Source organism: Salvelinus namaycush, chromosome 19 (genome assembly GCF_016432855.1).
Source record: "Salvelinus namaycush isolate Seneca chromosome 19, SaNama_1.0, whole genome shotgun sequence".
NCBI lineage: Eukaryota > Metazoa > Chordata > Actinopteri > Salmoniformes > Salmonidae > Salvelinus > Salvelinus namaycush.
Genome location: NC_052325.1, coordinates 38,110,006 through 38,124,402, shown reverse-complemented (window position 1 = coordinate 38,124,402; position 14,397 = coordinate 38,110,006). Strand labels below are relative to the sequence as shown.

General features: G+C 44.8%; 1 protein-coding gene across 1 annotated transcript; it reads right to left on the bottom strand.

The window, feature by feature from the left end:
- Positions 1–294: 294 nt before the first annotated feature.
- Positions 295–12,537, bottom strand: fastkd1 (FAST kinase domains 1). Its single transcript, XM_039014146.1, has 15 exons — positions 12,346–12,537; positions 11,551–11,909; positions 11,386–11,454; positions 11,142–11,267; positions 10,665–11,063; positions 9,356–9,466; positions 4,060–4,191; positions 3,460–3,946; positions 3,228–3,342; positions 3,015–3,143; positions 1,742–1,873; positions 1,536–1,649; positions 979–1,123; positions 734–848; positions 295–637 (listed from the first exon to the last, which is right to left on the bottom strand). The coding sequence occupies exons 2-15, from the start codon at positions 11,895–11,897 to the stop codon at positions 536–538; spliced, it is 2,523 nt and encodes an 840-aa protein (XP_038870074.1). The 5' UTR covers positions 11,898–11,909; positions 12,346–12,537; the 3' UTR covers positions 295–535.
- Positions 12,538–14,397: the final 1,860 nt, after the last annotated feature.

Here is a 14,397-nt window from a genome sequence, read left to right as displayed (position 1 = left end):
TACCAAAAGGCTAAAGACCTCCTGCAGGGACGGGGGCTGCAGCAAAAATAAAAAATAGGACAATAGCACATCACGACAAGAGAGACAACAAAACACTACATAAAGAGAGACCTAAGACAACATAGCATGGTAGCAACACAACATAGGGTACAAACAAGGGCAAGAAAGTAAAGTTTGTACCTTAAAAGTTTGTCTACATACATGTCTTTCTGCTCAATGTATATTTATGTGGAACAGATTCATTGGAGGAATCAAAACCACAAAAACAAAGCATTTTTAAAAATTTTATTACAAAAATTATTATTTGACAAATGCTACAGTTCATATAAAAAGCCTGATACAATTTTTCTTGGCAGGAGATGAGGTAGCTCCATGTCCACTTTAGGCTTTGGAGTAGGCAATAAGGAGCACTTGATAAACATCTGATGCTTAAAAACAATTGTCAATGACCTGCCTGCAAATATACATTTCTAAAAACTTTTTCTCTCACGGTTCAGTAGCAAAAGCAATATAACACGTGTCCTTCATTCAACATCTAGGTGCTTGAGGGAAGCCCAGTAAATATCTTCTTCCTAAGGTATTCCTTCCATGCATCCTGTGTGGAGAGCTCCATAGAGTTCCATTCAAAATGAGGGATCTGTTTAAATGACATTACCATTAATCAGTGATGTACAATTTTACATACACAGTAATACCACTTAAAGGACAGACAGATGATATTTCACACACATACCTGGACAACATGATATCCCAGAATCTCCAGATGTCTCTTTCTCATCATTGCTTCCCCTTTCATGTGACGAGAGTTTTTGCAGAAGGATTTGGAATCCAAGAAGTCCACAGCAACACTGAGTATGTGGAAAAATGAAAAACGTCAGTACCCATGAACTCCATTTCAATGTGTTTACCCATGATAACGGTACATCAGCAAAACGTTTTCAACCAAAAGTTCTGAAATCTACCAATAAAGCTTCCTACCGTTGTGCCCCTGGAGGGACCTCACTCCGATCCTTCCCTACAGAGTCAGAACCCCAGCGGACCTTTCCATCTCCAGATATCTGCAGCTGACTTTGCTCACTGTAGGCCACCGCCTGGTGGTGTCTGTCCAGAACACATTCAAAGTCTAGGGAGATAAGATGAAATATAGATCACAACTAGAACAGGTGACAGAGACATTTGATTAACTTTTTAGTGTAATACCAATCTACTAACACAACACATGGTCAGGACTCAGCCCTTACAAAAAAAGATTGCCAGTTTGAAACTGCAGTAAAAGTGCAGAAACCGCAGTCGACTGTGGTATTCTGGACACAATGACTGCAGAATAAATGCAGCGTACTGTAGTTGAACTGCACTATAACTACAGTTACACTGTAGTGTACACAGCAAAATTACTGCAGCAAATTTTTTATTTATTTTGGACGCAGTATTTGCAGCATACTGTAGTTATACTGCACTCTGGCTGCAATCTTTTTTGTAAGGGAGGAGCCAACTGCTGTCAAACATGCTGCAATCCAATCCTGTGTATTACCCACCTACTGTGTAGAAATAAGTAGTGAGCAATGCCACTCTGGCACAATTAATCCCTCCAAGAACTTCCCCAAACATTTTGTGGATTTGTTGTTGGACAGGACTGATGGAACCATTCCCTGACAAAAGTAAGCATGAAATTAGACCCTCAACATTTGTGAAGTAGGAACTGGGGCAATCCACAAATATGAATACATCAGTATTGGCTCACCTTTCTTCTGTAACTGTAGGCAGTAACGCTCGTGGAACCAGGGAACCTGGGACTCTGGACACTCTAGACACACAGCCCGATTTAGCTCCATGAGACGCAGGCGGACACGCTTGTTGAGGGCGTCAGGCAGGGCTATCACAAAAGAGAGTTTAGCTTATCCCACCAGCCTTATCTCATAATAATCAACCTTTTTATACTACACACTAGTTTATTCGGTACACCACCCCGTTCACGAAAATGGTTCGCTCCTACAAACAGTGAGTCATGTGGCCATGGCTTGCTATATAAAGCAGGCAGACAGGCATCGAGGCATTCAGTTACTGTTCGATTGAATGTTAGAATGGGCAAAACTGTGAGCGTGGCATGATCGCCAGAGCCAGGCGCGCAGGTTCCAGTATCTCAGAAACGGCCGACCTCCAGGGCTTTTCACACACGACAGTGTTAAGTTCATGTTTTAAGTATCCCTATATTTCTGTTATTACGGTGCTATCACTCTGTTATTAGTGCGCCTGCGCAGGAGTCTCGTTGCTGATGAACCTGGCCTGAGTGCAATGGCAACCATGTATTGTGCTAATACGGCTGAGTAAACGTTGTTAAAAACTGGAACCTTGTTGTGGTGTAATTTTGAGTTAACAGGGTCTAGGGTTTGCCGAGAATGATGCGACAAACAAAAAACATCCAGTCAGCAGCAGTCCTGTTGGAGAAACAGCTCGATAAGAGGTCGAAGGAGAATGGCAAGAATGGTGCAAGCTAACAGGCAGGCTACAAACAGGAAAATAACGGCGCAGTACAACGGTGTGCAGAACGGCATCTCAAAACGCACAACTCGTCAGTCCTTGTCATGAATGGGCTATTGCAGCCACACTGGGTTCCACTCCTATGAGATAAAAACAAGAATAAGCGGCTCCAGTGAGCACGCGATCACCAACACTGGACAACTAAGGAGTGGAAAAACGTTGCCTGGTCCGGCGAATCCTGGTTCCTGTTGCGTCATACCAATGGCAGAGTCAGGATTTGGCGTAAGTAGCACGAGTCCATGACTCCATCCTGCCTGGTGTCAACGATACAGGCTGGTGGCAGTGGTGTAATGGTAATGGCAAAGGGGGGGTCCGAACCCATTACTAGGTTGGTATACCTAATAAACTGGCCAATGAATGTATATTGTTTTGCATTTGTATACAATTCAACCTTGATTGGCTTTTTTTGATAGTAAGGGAAACAGGATACAAGTTTGTATTCATTCACACATTTCTAATATAATTCGATAACATACTTTCTAACTGGGAATCCAACTTGGCAAGAAAATTCACATTGAAGATTTCTCGAACCAGGTCCTCCGGGAAGCAGTCAGCCACAGCCAGGGCATATGCAAGAAGTACAAGCAGATGGGGGTCAAAGGAACCTGGAAGAAGAAGAACAATATATTTGGCTGGTCCTTTTGATGAGTTCCAAACACAAAACTGTAGCATAATCCACAATCACTTACTGATATGAGGTATGACGCGCTGAATGCAGATGTCAAACAGCTCATCCACCCTTGGTGGATCATAATTCAGTACAGCAAAGGGCAGCAAGGTGGCATAAGTCGCTGAGTAGTGGATCTTCAGGAAAGAGGGGATTTTTTTTGTTATAGTACGGACATGTCTCTACATGTATACAGGCAATATAACAGTATTCCCTAATGTGAAATAAAAGGTCATGTGCATGTCTCAAAGTACCTTGTTGATATTCTCCATGGCCACGCTAGCGATGCGGTCCATTAATGGAGTACAGAGGTGATTAGTCCTGGTCAGGAAAAGGGCCATCTCAGGCACATTGGTCCAGGATATCTGGTCCTCCAACCTCTGGAGTGTAACCATGGTCTCCTCCAGCAGCATCTCCTCAAACCATTCCCCTGACATGTACTTGAGCTCCTCCAACACCAAGTCCAGGCGATCAGCCTTGCGCAGGCGTTCATGCCCGCAGCGGTTCAGTGTCTGTAGCAGACGCACATACTTGCTGGGCGTACTGTGTCGGTAGGACGGGTCATTTCGCACCCACTTAGCGACGGCCATTGCAAAGGTGTTCAGGTCATTCAGATTACACTGGGGCAGCACTGCCTCCACCCGTGAAATGACGCTTTCGTCGAGTCGAGGTGAAGGCAGCATGGAGAGAACACGAGTCAGCATGGTCACTTCATATGGGTAGACACTGTCCAGCAAGAACCTGTGAGAAGAAGTTGTATTAGCTCACTCATACGGTATAGTATGCAATAAGAGTGACCTGTCTACAAACAAAGGAGCTTAGTGGGCAAATAATTATTTAGAATAATTACTCACTGAACCAGAATGTTCCTTAATTTATTGAAGAGCTCTGGACTCTGGTAATGCAGCAGGATCAGGGCTTGTGTGATCCTGGCTATCTCCATGGGCTTGTAGACATGCAGGTTCTTGTGGACTACTGATGCAATCCTGTAAAAAGACGTTACATTATGACTATAACTACTGTTCCCTGAAGGAGGGGGAACGAGGTACAACATACTATGTATGGGGAGTCGCACTCTCGCAACTTCGGTTGAAGGATCTACAATCACACCTGACAAGGCCAATGTAATCTGCAACTCGCTGGAAGCCCCGCCTTCCACAGGTGATAAGCGTGAGGCTCGGATTCATTCCTTCAATTTAATACCACTCGTCACCGAGCCCAGCAACGGGCGGTGCGGGACCAAACAGGTTTTGCACCACGTTTCCCTCCTTCAGGGAACGAACACTAGTTAAAGTTATATGTTCCCTTTCAGTCAGTCAACTTCGGTACAACATACTATAGGGAAATATATCATGCCACAAGCCGACCCCTACGGATACTACACTGAACAAAAATATAAAACGCAACATGTAAAGTGTTGGTCCCATGTTTCATTAGCTGACATAAAAGATCCCATAAATGTCTCATTTTTGGCACAAATTTGTTTACATCCCTGTTAGTGAGCATTTCTCCTTTGCATATCAAGAAGCTGATTCAACAGCATGATCATTACACAGGTGCACTTTGTGCTGGGGACAATAAAAGGCCACTAAAATGTGCCGTTTTGTCACACAACACAATGCCGCAGATGTCTCAAGTTTTGAGTGTGCAAGTGGCATGCTGACTGCAGGAATAACCACCAGAGCTGTCGCCAGAGAATTTCATATTCATTTCTCTACCATAAGTCCCCTCCAACATCATTTTAGAGAATTTGGCAATACGTCCAATCGGCCTCACAACTGCAGACCAAGTGTATGGCATCGTGTTGGTGAGCGGTTTGCTGATGTCATCGTTGTGAACCGAGTGCCCCATGGTAGCAGTGGGGTTATGGTATGGGCAGGCATAAGCTACAGGCGACAATGAACACAATTGCATTATATCGATGCCAATTTGAATGAACAGAGATACCGTGACGAGATCCTGTGGCCCATTTGTGCCATTCATCCGCCGCCTTCACCTCATGTTTCACCATGATAATACACGGCCCCATGTCGCAGGGAGCTATACAAAATTCCTGTAAGCTGAAAATGTCCCAGTTCTTCATGGCCTGCATACTCAGACAGGTCACCATTGAGCATGTTTGGGATGCGCCAGACTGACGTGTACGACAGCGTGTTCCAGTTCCCACCAATATCCAACAACTTCCACAGCCATTGAAGAGGAGTGGGTCAACATTCCACAATCAACAGTCTGATCAACTCTATGCGAAGGAGATGTGTCATGCTGCATGAGACAAATGGTGGACACACCAGATACTGACTAGTTTTCTGATCCACGTCCCTACCTTTTTTTAAGGTATCTCTGACCAACAGATGCATATCTGTATTCCCAGTCATGTGAAATCCATAGATTAGGGCCTAATGAATTGATTTCAATGGACTACCTCAGAAAAATCATTGAAATTGTTGCATGTCAGGTTTATATTCTTGTTCAGTATAAATGAAACGGTCCATGGCAGACCACCCAGACCTGACCCCGCCAGATGCGGCAGTCTGGATTTTGCGCACATGTCACGCTGCCTAGCGACTTTCCCCTCTCCCAGCTGTAAGCACACTGTGTGCAATACTTAGAGCTGTGACATCCAATGGATAAAACCTAACAAAAAGTGTGTGGTGATGGCCAACTCCCCGCAGCACAAATATCTCCTATAGTCAACCTTTTAAACAACGCACAAGATTCTGCCAGACCCCTGGTGGAGTGGGCGCGTACACCACTAGGTAACCCTTGCTGCTATATGCCAGGGAGATAGCCTCCACAAACAGTGGGAGAGATGCTGCTTAGAGAGCACCCTGCCGCTAGCTGGATTAGCAAAACAGACAAAAAGTTAGTCACATAACTGGATATCCACGGTCTGTTCAATGTACGTGCGTAAAGCTCACACCAGACACATGAATAGTAACCTCTGTTGTGCTTTAGAAGCAAAAGGAGACGAAAAGAGAAATAGCTCAATAGCTAAGGACCTCTAGGACACAGCCATGACCTTCGGACCGAAGGCAGCATTTGGATGAAACGTCACCTTATTAAGAGCCGCCCCGGTCAAACTGAGTACAGGAAGGGTGTACAGATAACTTGGAGGTCACCAACACGTTTATCTGAGGCCAAAGCCATGAGCATGGAGGTTTTGTAGGAGAGGATCTTCAGATCCACCAACTATAGAGGCTCAAAGGGGGGGGGTCGCACACATTGCCTCCAAAACCAGCGCCAAGTCCCATGCGGGCGCAATAGGTTTAGAAACCGGTCTGAAACGACGTATACCTTTCAGGAACTGCACCACCCTTGCAGACTGAATGGGAGCAATAATTGTCCATCTTAGGGGCCAGGCCCATAGGAACCAAATCTCGGGCCTCGCTTGCCAAACCTGCCTGTTCATCTGGAACAACAAGTTTCGACGAGTCCTCATCTAAAAAGGAGAATGATCGCCACGCCTTCCTGGGCAAACGGGGAGCCACAAGAATCAATGGTAAGCCCTCCCGGTGCACCCACTCCAACGTGGGCTGAATCAGAACCAGTGGTGGAAATGCGTGAAGGAGGGTACGAGGCCACTGGTGCGCCAGTTCCCAACGGGGAACTCGGGTCCCCTATCGAGAAAAATAGATGACACTGTGCGTTTCCTCGTGATGCATAACAATGCGTCGGCCCTGACAAAATTGTCTCATACCTGGCAGAGCCTCCACTCCTGAGGGACAGGGTCCCATCTGGATAAAAGATCTGCACCTGAGTTGAAGCAACCGGGGACATGCGTTGCCCAAAGCATGTGCGCACTTCTCCCCAGCAATAGGGAGGAATCCAAGGTTAGGAGGGAGAGAGACTCTCCCCATCTGTTGATGCACGCCACCACTGACATAGTCGGTTCTGACCAGCACAAGCCAGCCAGATGAAAACAGGAAGAAGTGCCAGTGCCCCAGATACTCAGGGTAATTGACATGCAGTGTGTTCTGCACCAGTGTCCATACCCCCCGAATCGAGCTGCCTTCGTACAGAGCACACCACCCTCGGAGCAATGCATCTGTCGTAATCACCTTGCAGGATATAACTCAGCCCATGGGAGCCCCCTGACAATAGCAGAGGGTCCCACCACTTGGCCATGGCCTGGAGGCCTGACAGGGACACCCAAAGCGACTGGCTTAGGCTGCGAGACATGTCCAGGTGAGTGGCTAGCACTCAACGCTGGAAGGGCCTTATCAACAATAGCCCTACGGGAACGACTTCTCTCACAGAAGCCATTATCCCCTGTAGGCATAGGGACTGGCGCAAACGCACTGTGTGACCCAGCCAAAATGTGGCTATGCAGAGTTCGAACTCAGACACCCTCTGTGGGGATAGAAAAGCGTGATACACAAGTGAGTCTAGCTCGAGAACCAGAAACAGAATGCGCTGAGATGGAGTCAGACAGCTCTTTTTCTGGTTTCTTATGAAGCCTAGAGACTGAATACCGGCCAGTAGCATGGATGTGTGTAACATTGCTTGCCCTCTAGACTCCGCCACCAGCCAATCGCTGTAATAGCCAGCAGCTCATGAGCATTCTGAGTAGACTGAGGTGCTTGCTGAGGGCACGTAGGTCTAGATTGGGACGTAATGTCCCGTCCATCCCTTTTCGTAACCAGGAATACCGGATCTTCGACATAGGAACCACTCAGATTGCCTGCGCCTGGAAGGGGAGGATATTTTGTTCCTCAAAACGGACATGGAGGCCTCGGGAACAGTCGACGAGATGATGCTGCAGAAGCGTGGGGGAGACATACACACAGGTAGCCTAGTGGTTAGAGCGTTGGACTAGTAACCGGAAGGTTGCAAGAACGAATCCCCGAGCTGACAAGGTAAAAATCTGTCGTTCTGCCCCTGAACAAGGCAGTTAACCCACTGTTCCTAGGCCGTCATTGAAAATAAGAATTTGTTCTTAACTGACTTGCCTAGTTAAATAAAGGTAAAATAAAAAATATTGTAGCCTGTACCCTGACGTCACCATTCGCATGGTCATGGGCAACACTGCATATGCGCGCCATTGGTCGGAGAAGACAACGAGACTACCATGATATGCCATCTGAAGGTGCGGGACGCCACCTTGTGGACAGGGAGAGATTGGTTATTCCATTTCCACCACTCTTGATAACTGTGTCTCTGAACATGGAGAAGGAACACTTTTCATCGAATTTGCATACGGAAGACAAGACTTAACACCTGTGAACTCCGGGAATTGAAAATAGCAATGGGGTTGCAATAACGCCGGGGGAAAGCTAATAACTTCCAGTCAAGGGAAGTTAAGCATGCTAGACAACGTTAGCCAGGAGGCTTTTTAGCCTATGCTTGGCTAGCTAGAATCATTGACCGCAACACGTTCCGTTTAGAATAACCAAGTGACGTAACGCTACGTATACTAAACAAGTGAGCTACCCCTACAACTTCACCATTGGGACCGGACACTTCATCAACAAGTCTGGGAAGAGAGGCCGAGACATACCCAGGCGGCAGGGGGGCAACCACCGAACCTGGCCGCCCTCCCTCTTCGAGTAGCCTCCCTTTGCCGGCGACAGAGCATACAGGAGACGGGTTGGGCACGGGCAACCACCGCATACCCCACGCAGACATTTGTACCAACCATCCAACCCAGCTCCGCTTCCTGGCATCCAGGAAAGGAAAGTAGCCATCTGTAATTCCAAGCTTCCTCAAGAATGCTACACGTCTTTCCAGGGAGCTTGTACACAGTACGTAAAAATGCGCACACGGACTGGTTCGAGTGAGGGCCGCCTGAGCGGGCTCTAAGCCGAGACAAACTACACATGGATCATGAGTATCTTTCAGAGAAATACTATAACCGCATGACGGGGCATGATCGACCCCGGCTTAGCCATTGTCGTCTCGGTCGTTTTCTTAGCCATCTTACTCATTGCACCAGCAATTTGAATAACAAATTGTCTGTGATCAGAAAACGTATAACATGTACAAACTTCAGCACACAACATCCAGGGGGTGACCACGCTCTACCACTATGGGACAGTTAGTAGTATGGATACACAACATAGTATGTTGTACTGAAGTTCACTGACTGAAAAGGAACTTGCCTTAGTTCTACATGCAACTTTCAGACATGGCTGCAACAGAGAATTAACTTACTTTTGGATCAGATTCAGGTTTCTACACTGAATCTCCTCTAGTGTCTCTGCCACAGCTAGGGCCTGCTGGGCATTAAAATCTTCTGCCAGTAGCAGTGCTGTACTCTCCAACCTGAAAGAGAAGTGGTTAGTGCCTTCAGAAAGTATTCACACCCCTCAACTTTTTCCACATTTTGTTCTGTTTCAGCCTGTACTTTAAATGGATAAAATGTAGATGTGTCACTGATCTACGCACAATACCCCATAAACTCAAAGTGGAATTATGTTTACAAATGAATAAAAAATGGAAACCTGAAATGTCTAGATTCAACCCCTTTATTATTTCAAGACTAAATAACTTCAGGAATAAAAATGAGCTTAACAAGTCAGATAATAAGTTGCATGGACTAACTGTGTGCCATACATGGTGTTGAATGACTACCCCACCTCTGTACCACACATTTACAATTATCGGTATAATCCCTCAGTCAAGCAGTGAATTTCAAGCACAGATACAACGCCAAAGACTCGTGAGGTTTTCCAATGTCATGCAAAGAAGGTCATTGACTATCCCTTTGAGCATGGTGAAGTTATTACACTTTGGATGGTGTTTTTAGGATATAAAGAAAAGAAATAGAGCTAAGCGGAGGCAAATTCCTAGAGGAAAACCTGGTTCACTCTGCTTTCCAACAGACACTGGGAGACAAATCCACCTTTCAGCAGGACAATAACCTAAAACGCAAGGCCAAATATACACTGGAGTTACTTACCAAGACGACATTGAATGTTCCTGAGTGGCCTAGTTACAATCTTGACTTCATACTTGAAAATGGCTGTCTAGCGATGATCAACAACCAATTTGACAGAGCTTGAATCATTTTAAAAAGAAAAACAGGCAAATATTGTATAATCCAGGTTTGCAAAGCTCTTAAGAGATTAACCCAGAAAGACTCACAGATGTAGTCGCTGCCAAAGGAGATTCTAACATGTATTGACTCAGAGGGTTGAATACATATCTAAATCAAAATGAGTGTTTTATTTGCCATTAATAAAAAAATAAATGACATTTCTTCCACTTTGACAGAGTATTTTGTGTAGATCGTTGACAAAATAACAATAAATTCATTTTAATTAATTAAATATTTCCACTTTGTAACAACAAATTGTGGAAAAAGTCAAGGGGGTTTGAATACTTTCTGAAGGCAATGTAAAAGAGTTGAAAAATGGTCTGAATTGAACTTGCATCAGGATTCAAAGTTGATTAATAGTTGTAAAACTATACAGTTATTGAAACAGATTATGGTCATGGCATACTAAAATGTTCAATCTACCTCTCTTTGGTGTCCTCCCCTGCCATAGGCCCAAGAGCAACAAACAGCTTGGTGAAGGAGAAAGGGTCTGCGCTCGAATCCACGAGTTCCATTAGCCTCTGTTTTGCAGCCAGACGGAAGTCACAGTTGTTGAACTGCATTGACTGGTAGAGCCCCAGGATGATGCTTATGTTCTCTGCATTTAGGTGGGGAACATTGCGCAGGAGAATGTGGTTGCACTTCTCCAGCAGGGGACGGTAATTATACTTGATGTTGCGCAGGAACTGCACCATCCTCCTGGGGTTGTTGTAGTGTGAGGGATCCATGGTGTCAAGGAGATGATCTGCCTTATTGATGAGTTTATCCCGCAGATGAGGGGACACCAAAGATGACACGCTGACCATGAGGGTTGTCAGGATCCTGCAGAGACGTTCAGAAATTTGAAAAATTAAGTAGTATCAAGAACTTACCAGTACTGATTATGTTTTTTTTTTGTACCTGGCATCATCAATTGAGGAGAGTTTCTGATCCAAAATGTCAGTGATTTGACCCATTGGAGGACTGTGCTGCAGATGTTGATCACTTAGGCAGACAGCAAACTTGGACAGTGATGGCATTGGAAATCTGAAAAACAGTGAATCAACCCACATCTGTACACCAGCTCACACCACCATGTTAAAAGATAATGGTTCTGCTTTAGGTATGTAGTATTCAATAGCAAAATACCATGTTTTTGATTTACCTGTATAATCTGAGCCAGGCCTCTGAGACCAATTGCTGAGCAAGAGAATCATATGGTTCCACATTGAGCCTTCAAATGAGAAAATACAACATTGATGTGAAAATGTAAACAAACATTTAAAGACTAAGTATATATGCTTATCCACCACTTAGCCAACATCTGTACCTGAGAACATTGTAGAGCATGTCCACCAACATGACATCATCCATGAGCTCAATTTTGTTCTCAGCCAGCACCCGGAGAGTCAGGAACTCTGGGTGGCTTTTGATGAACTCAACCGTTCTCAGCATCTGTGGCTTCTCCTTCTGGAAATGCCAGAGCATGCCTATGGCACAGCCAACATGGTTCACAGTCAGCTTGGCCTTGTTCTTGCCCACCACCTCCAACACTTGGTCTTCACCAGAGCAGATGCCAAGCTGCTCCAGAACATAGTCCCGGTTCGCTGCTCCCCCATGCAAAAAACTGCGCAGGTAGCGGCTCCCAGTCACAGCTCGGAGCCGAAACATGGACATGGAGGACCCGGCCTAGTTCAAGTGACAATGGAAGTCCACATATTTAGAAGGTAAACTAACCAGTGCCAAGATCAGGTCCACAGAGAGCTGCCTGCATATTCCTTAAGTGAAACATCTGTCGACGATATGAATTTAGAGCGAAGATATCTCCACAAAATGAATAATGTGAAATGAAGGTACATGCTGAATCAATTAATTCATGCATCCAGTAACAACGTCAGCAACAACACAGCTGACTGACACGGATGACGTCCTTTTATATTCCTAATGATATCTAATAAGCATGCCTATACAGTATTATTAGAACACGAAATAATATACTTGGCAAATTATTATCATAACGGGTAAAGTAGTAAATTACTATACCTAATCATTGGAAAATCTGGGACTTGACTTTCAAGCCTTAGCTGTGACAATTACAACTATTATAAAAGCGTGTGCTACTCACGTGGGGACAGGACAGTGCCCAAGTCAATCCCGTTCCCAACACATCTTGCCGTTTAAGCGTTTACCGGTGTAAGTCTATTTTTGTTTGTAATATCAAATAATGAATTAGAGTGAAATCGGCCTACCAAACAAACTAGTATAATTTATCTATTTTACTTCTCCAACTAGCTAAATGGCTACATCAGTTTGTGACTTGAGTGTTGGCTGTGTTAGGCTACCGTACTTTATATTCTTCTTCGATGAGGTTTAAAGGCGGTTGGCATCCAATAAATGTTGCATTACCGCCACCTACTAGACTGGAGTATAACTCCCGTATACATTGATTTAAAAAAAACAATCCTCAAAAAATATATATTTTTCAAATAAAAAAAAACACAACAAATACCTTACCATCTAACACTAGACTCAAATAATAAATACCATACTCCACTATTTGAATATATTTATTCCTACTTTAGGCCAACAGCCTGAAAGGATGGGACACCACCACTTAACACACCGTGTAACTCTTCTGATGTCAAGTCTCGCACACCCAAATACCTCTTTGCAGCTGTCACAACAACCTCTATTTTCTGCGACTTACGTTCCATCCCTGCAGTACAGTTGATAACCATTACTATAACTGCCAAAAATCCAATCTTACTGAAACATGTATCACTTGTTGGCCTATCCCTCTGTACTGGTACAGATCTACTACTACACCACTCCTCTCAGGATCCCTCCCCCTTGACCCATCTTCCTCTACTTTCTTCACTACCTCACCATATGACAACTTCTGCACTACTCTAACCCTGGAAACCTCAACCTGCCTCTCTCGCACAGGACATTTCTGATACCCAGCCCCTTGGGCACCCCTACAATTAACACAAATAACTACTTTCCCCAATGCTACACACTTCTTTGTCTCATGCTCTTCTGCACACTTCTTACATCTAGGAACCTCACTCCTACACACTGCTGCCACATGCCCATAAGCTTGACACCTGTCACAACCTCGCACAGGACATTTCTGATACCCAGCCCCTTGGGCACCCCTACAATTAACACATATAACTACTTTCCCCAATGCTACACACTTCTTACATCTAGGAACCTCACTCCTACACACTGCTGCCACATGCCCATAAGCTTGACACCTGTCACAACGTAATGTAGTCGGCACAAAAGCTCATACTGGATAACTTATATATCCTAACATAAAAATTCAAAAGAACAGACAATGAATCTTCTGTTTCTCCACTCAAGCCAACCTGTCTGCTTTGCACCAAACAACTCCAGTAATCACTCCTTTCAATGGCGCCCTATTCTTGAGAGCAAAATAATTCACATATCTTGCCCCCATTTATTTATTTAACCTTTATTTAACTAGGCAAGTCAGTTAAGAACACATTCTTATTTACAATGATGGCCTACCAAAATGTTTAACACGGCGCTCGCTATGACCAGCAGAAACACATACAATTATCACAAGACCACTTCTGGTTACCCTCAGCGATTCCACAACACTCAACTCTGTTTTCACCCACCCTGAAACCTCAAATGGATCAAAGGCGTCCACTTTAAAAAAAAACTTCACTCCTACAGTGACAGATTCATCTTTATTCTGACCCTCAGTGCAAGCCTCGGGCTCCGAGAACTTCACCACACCTACCACCTCCGATACTTCGCCCTCAATTACTTCCATTTCTCCTCCCGTCTTCAACTCACTCTGTTACACTTTCTACCATTCTTCTTTAACAATCTCAATTTTTCCCGCCATTTTAACCGACTCAAGCTCACCCGCTTCCTCTCTCTCTTAGACCTCCTCTGCCTCTTTTTCTCTCCGTTCCTCCTCCGTATTCCAAGTATAACTATCCTTATGATAATACTGCACTTCTTCTGACATACATATTGTTCTTGCCTTGTCAAGGGACGCCATTTAACCGGCTGTCACAAGCAGAACGAACCCCTCGGGATGTAGCGCTCAAAAGTGCATCCGACTTGTAAAGCAGCTGCTTCGTCTTGATGTTCTTCTTTATCAATATAGTAGCTACCACGACGCTTTTCCATTTCA

What these genes read in the sequence shown, in the direction of transcription:
- fastkd1 (XM_039014146.1), bottom strand. Translation starts at nt 11,897, where the DNA reads ATGTCCATGTTTCGGCTCCGAGCTGTGACTGGGAGCCGCTACCTGCGC. An exon ending in ATGCTCTACAATGTTCTCAG is followed by an intron (nt 11,455 to 11,550) that starts GTACAGATGTTG and finishes TCTCATTTGAAG; the next exon opens with GCTCAATGTGGAACCATATG. An exon ending in TGGGATATCATGTTGTCCAG is followed by an intron (nt 638 to 733) that starts GTATGTGTGTGA and finishes TCATTTAAACAG; the next exon opens with ATCCCTCATTTTGAATGGAA.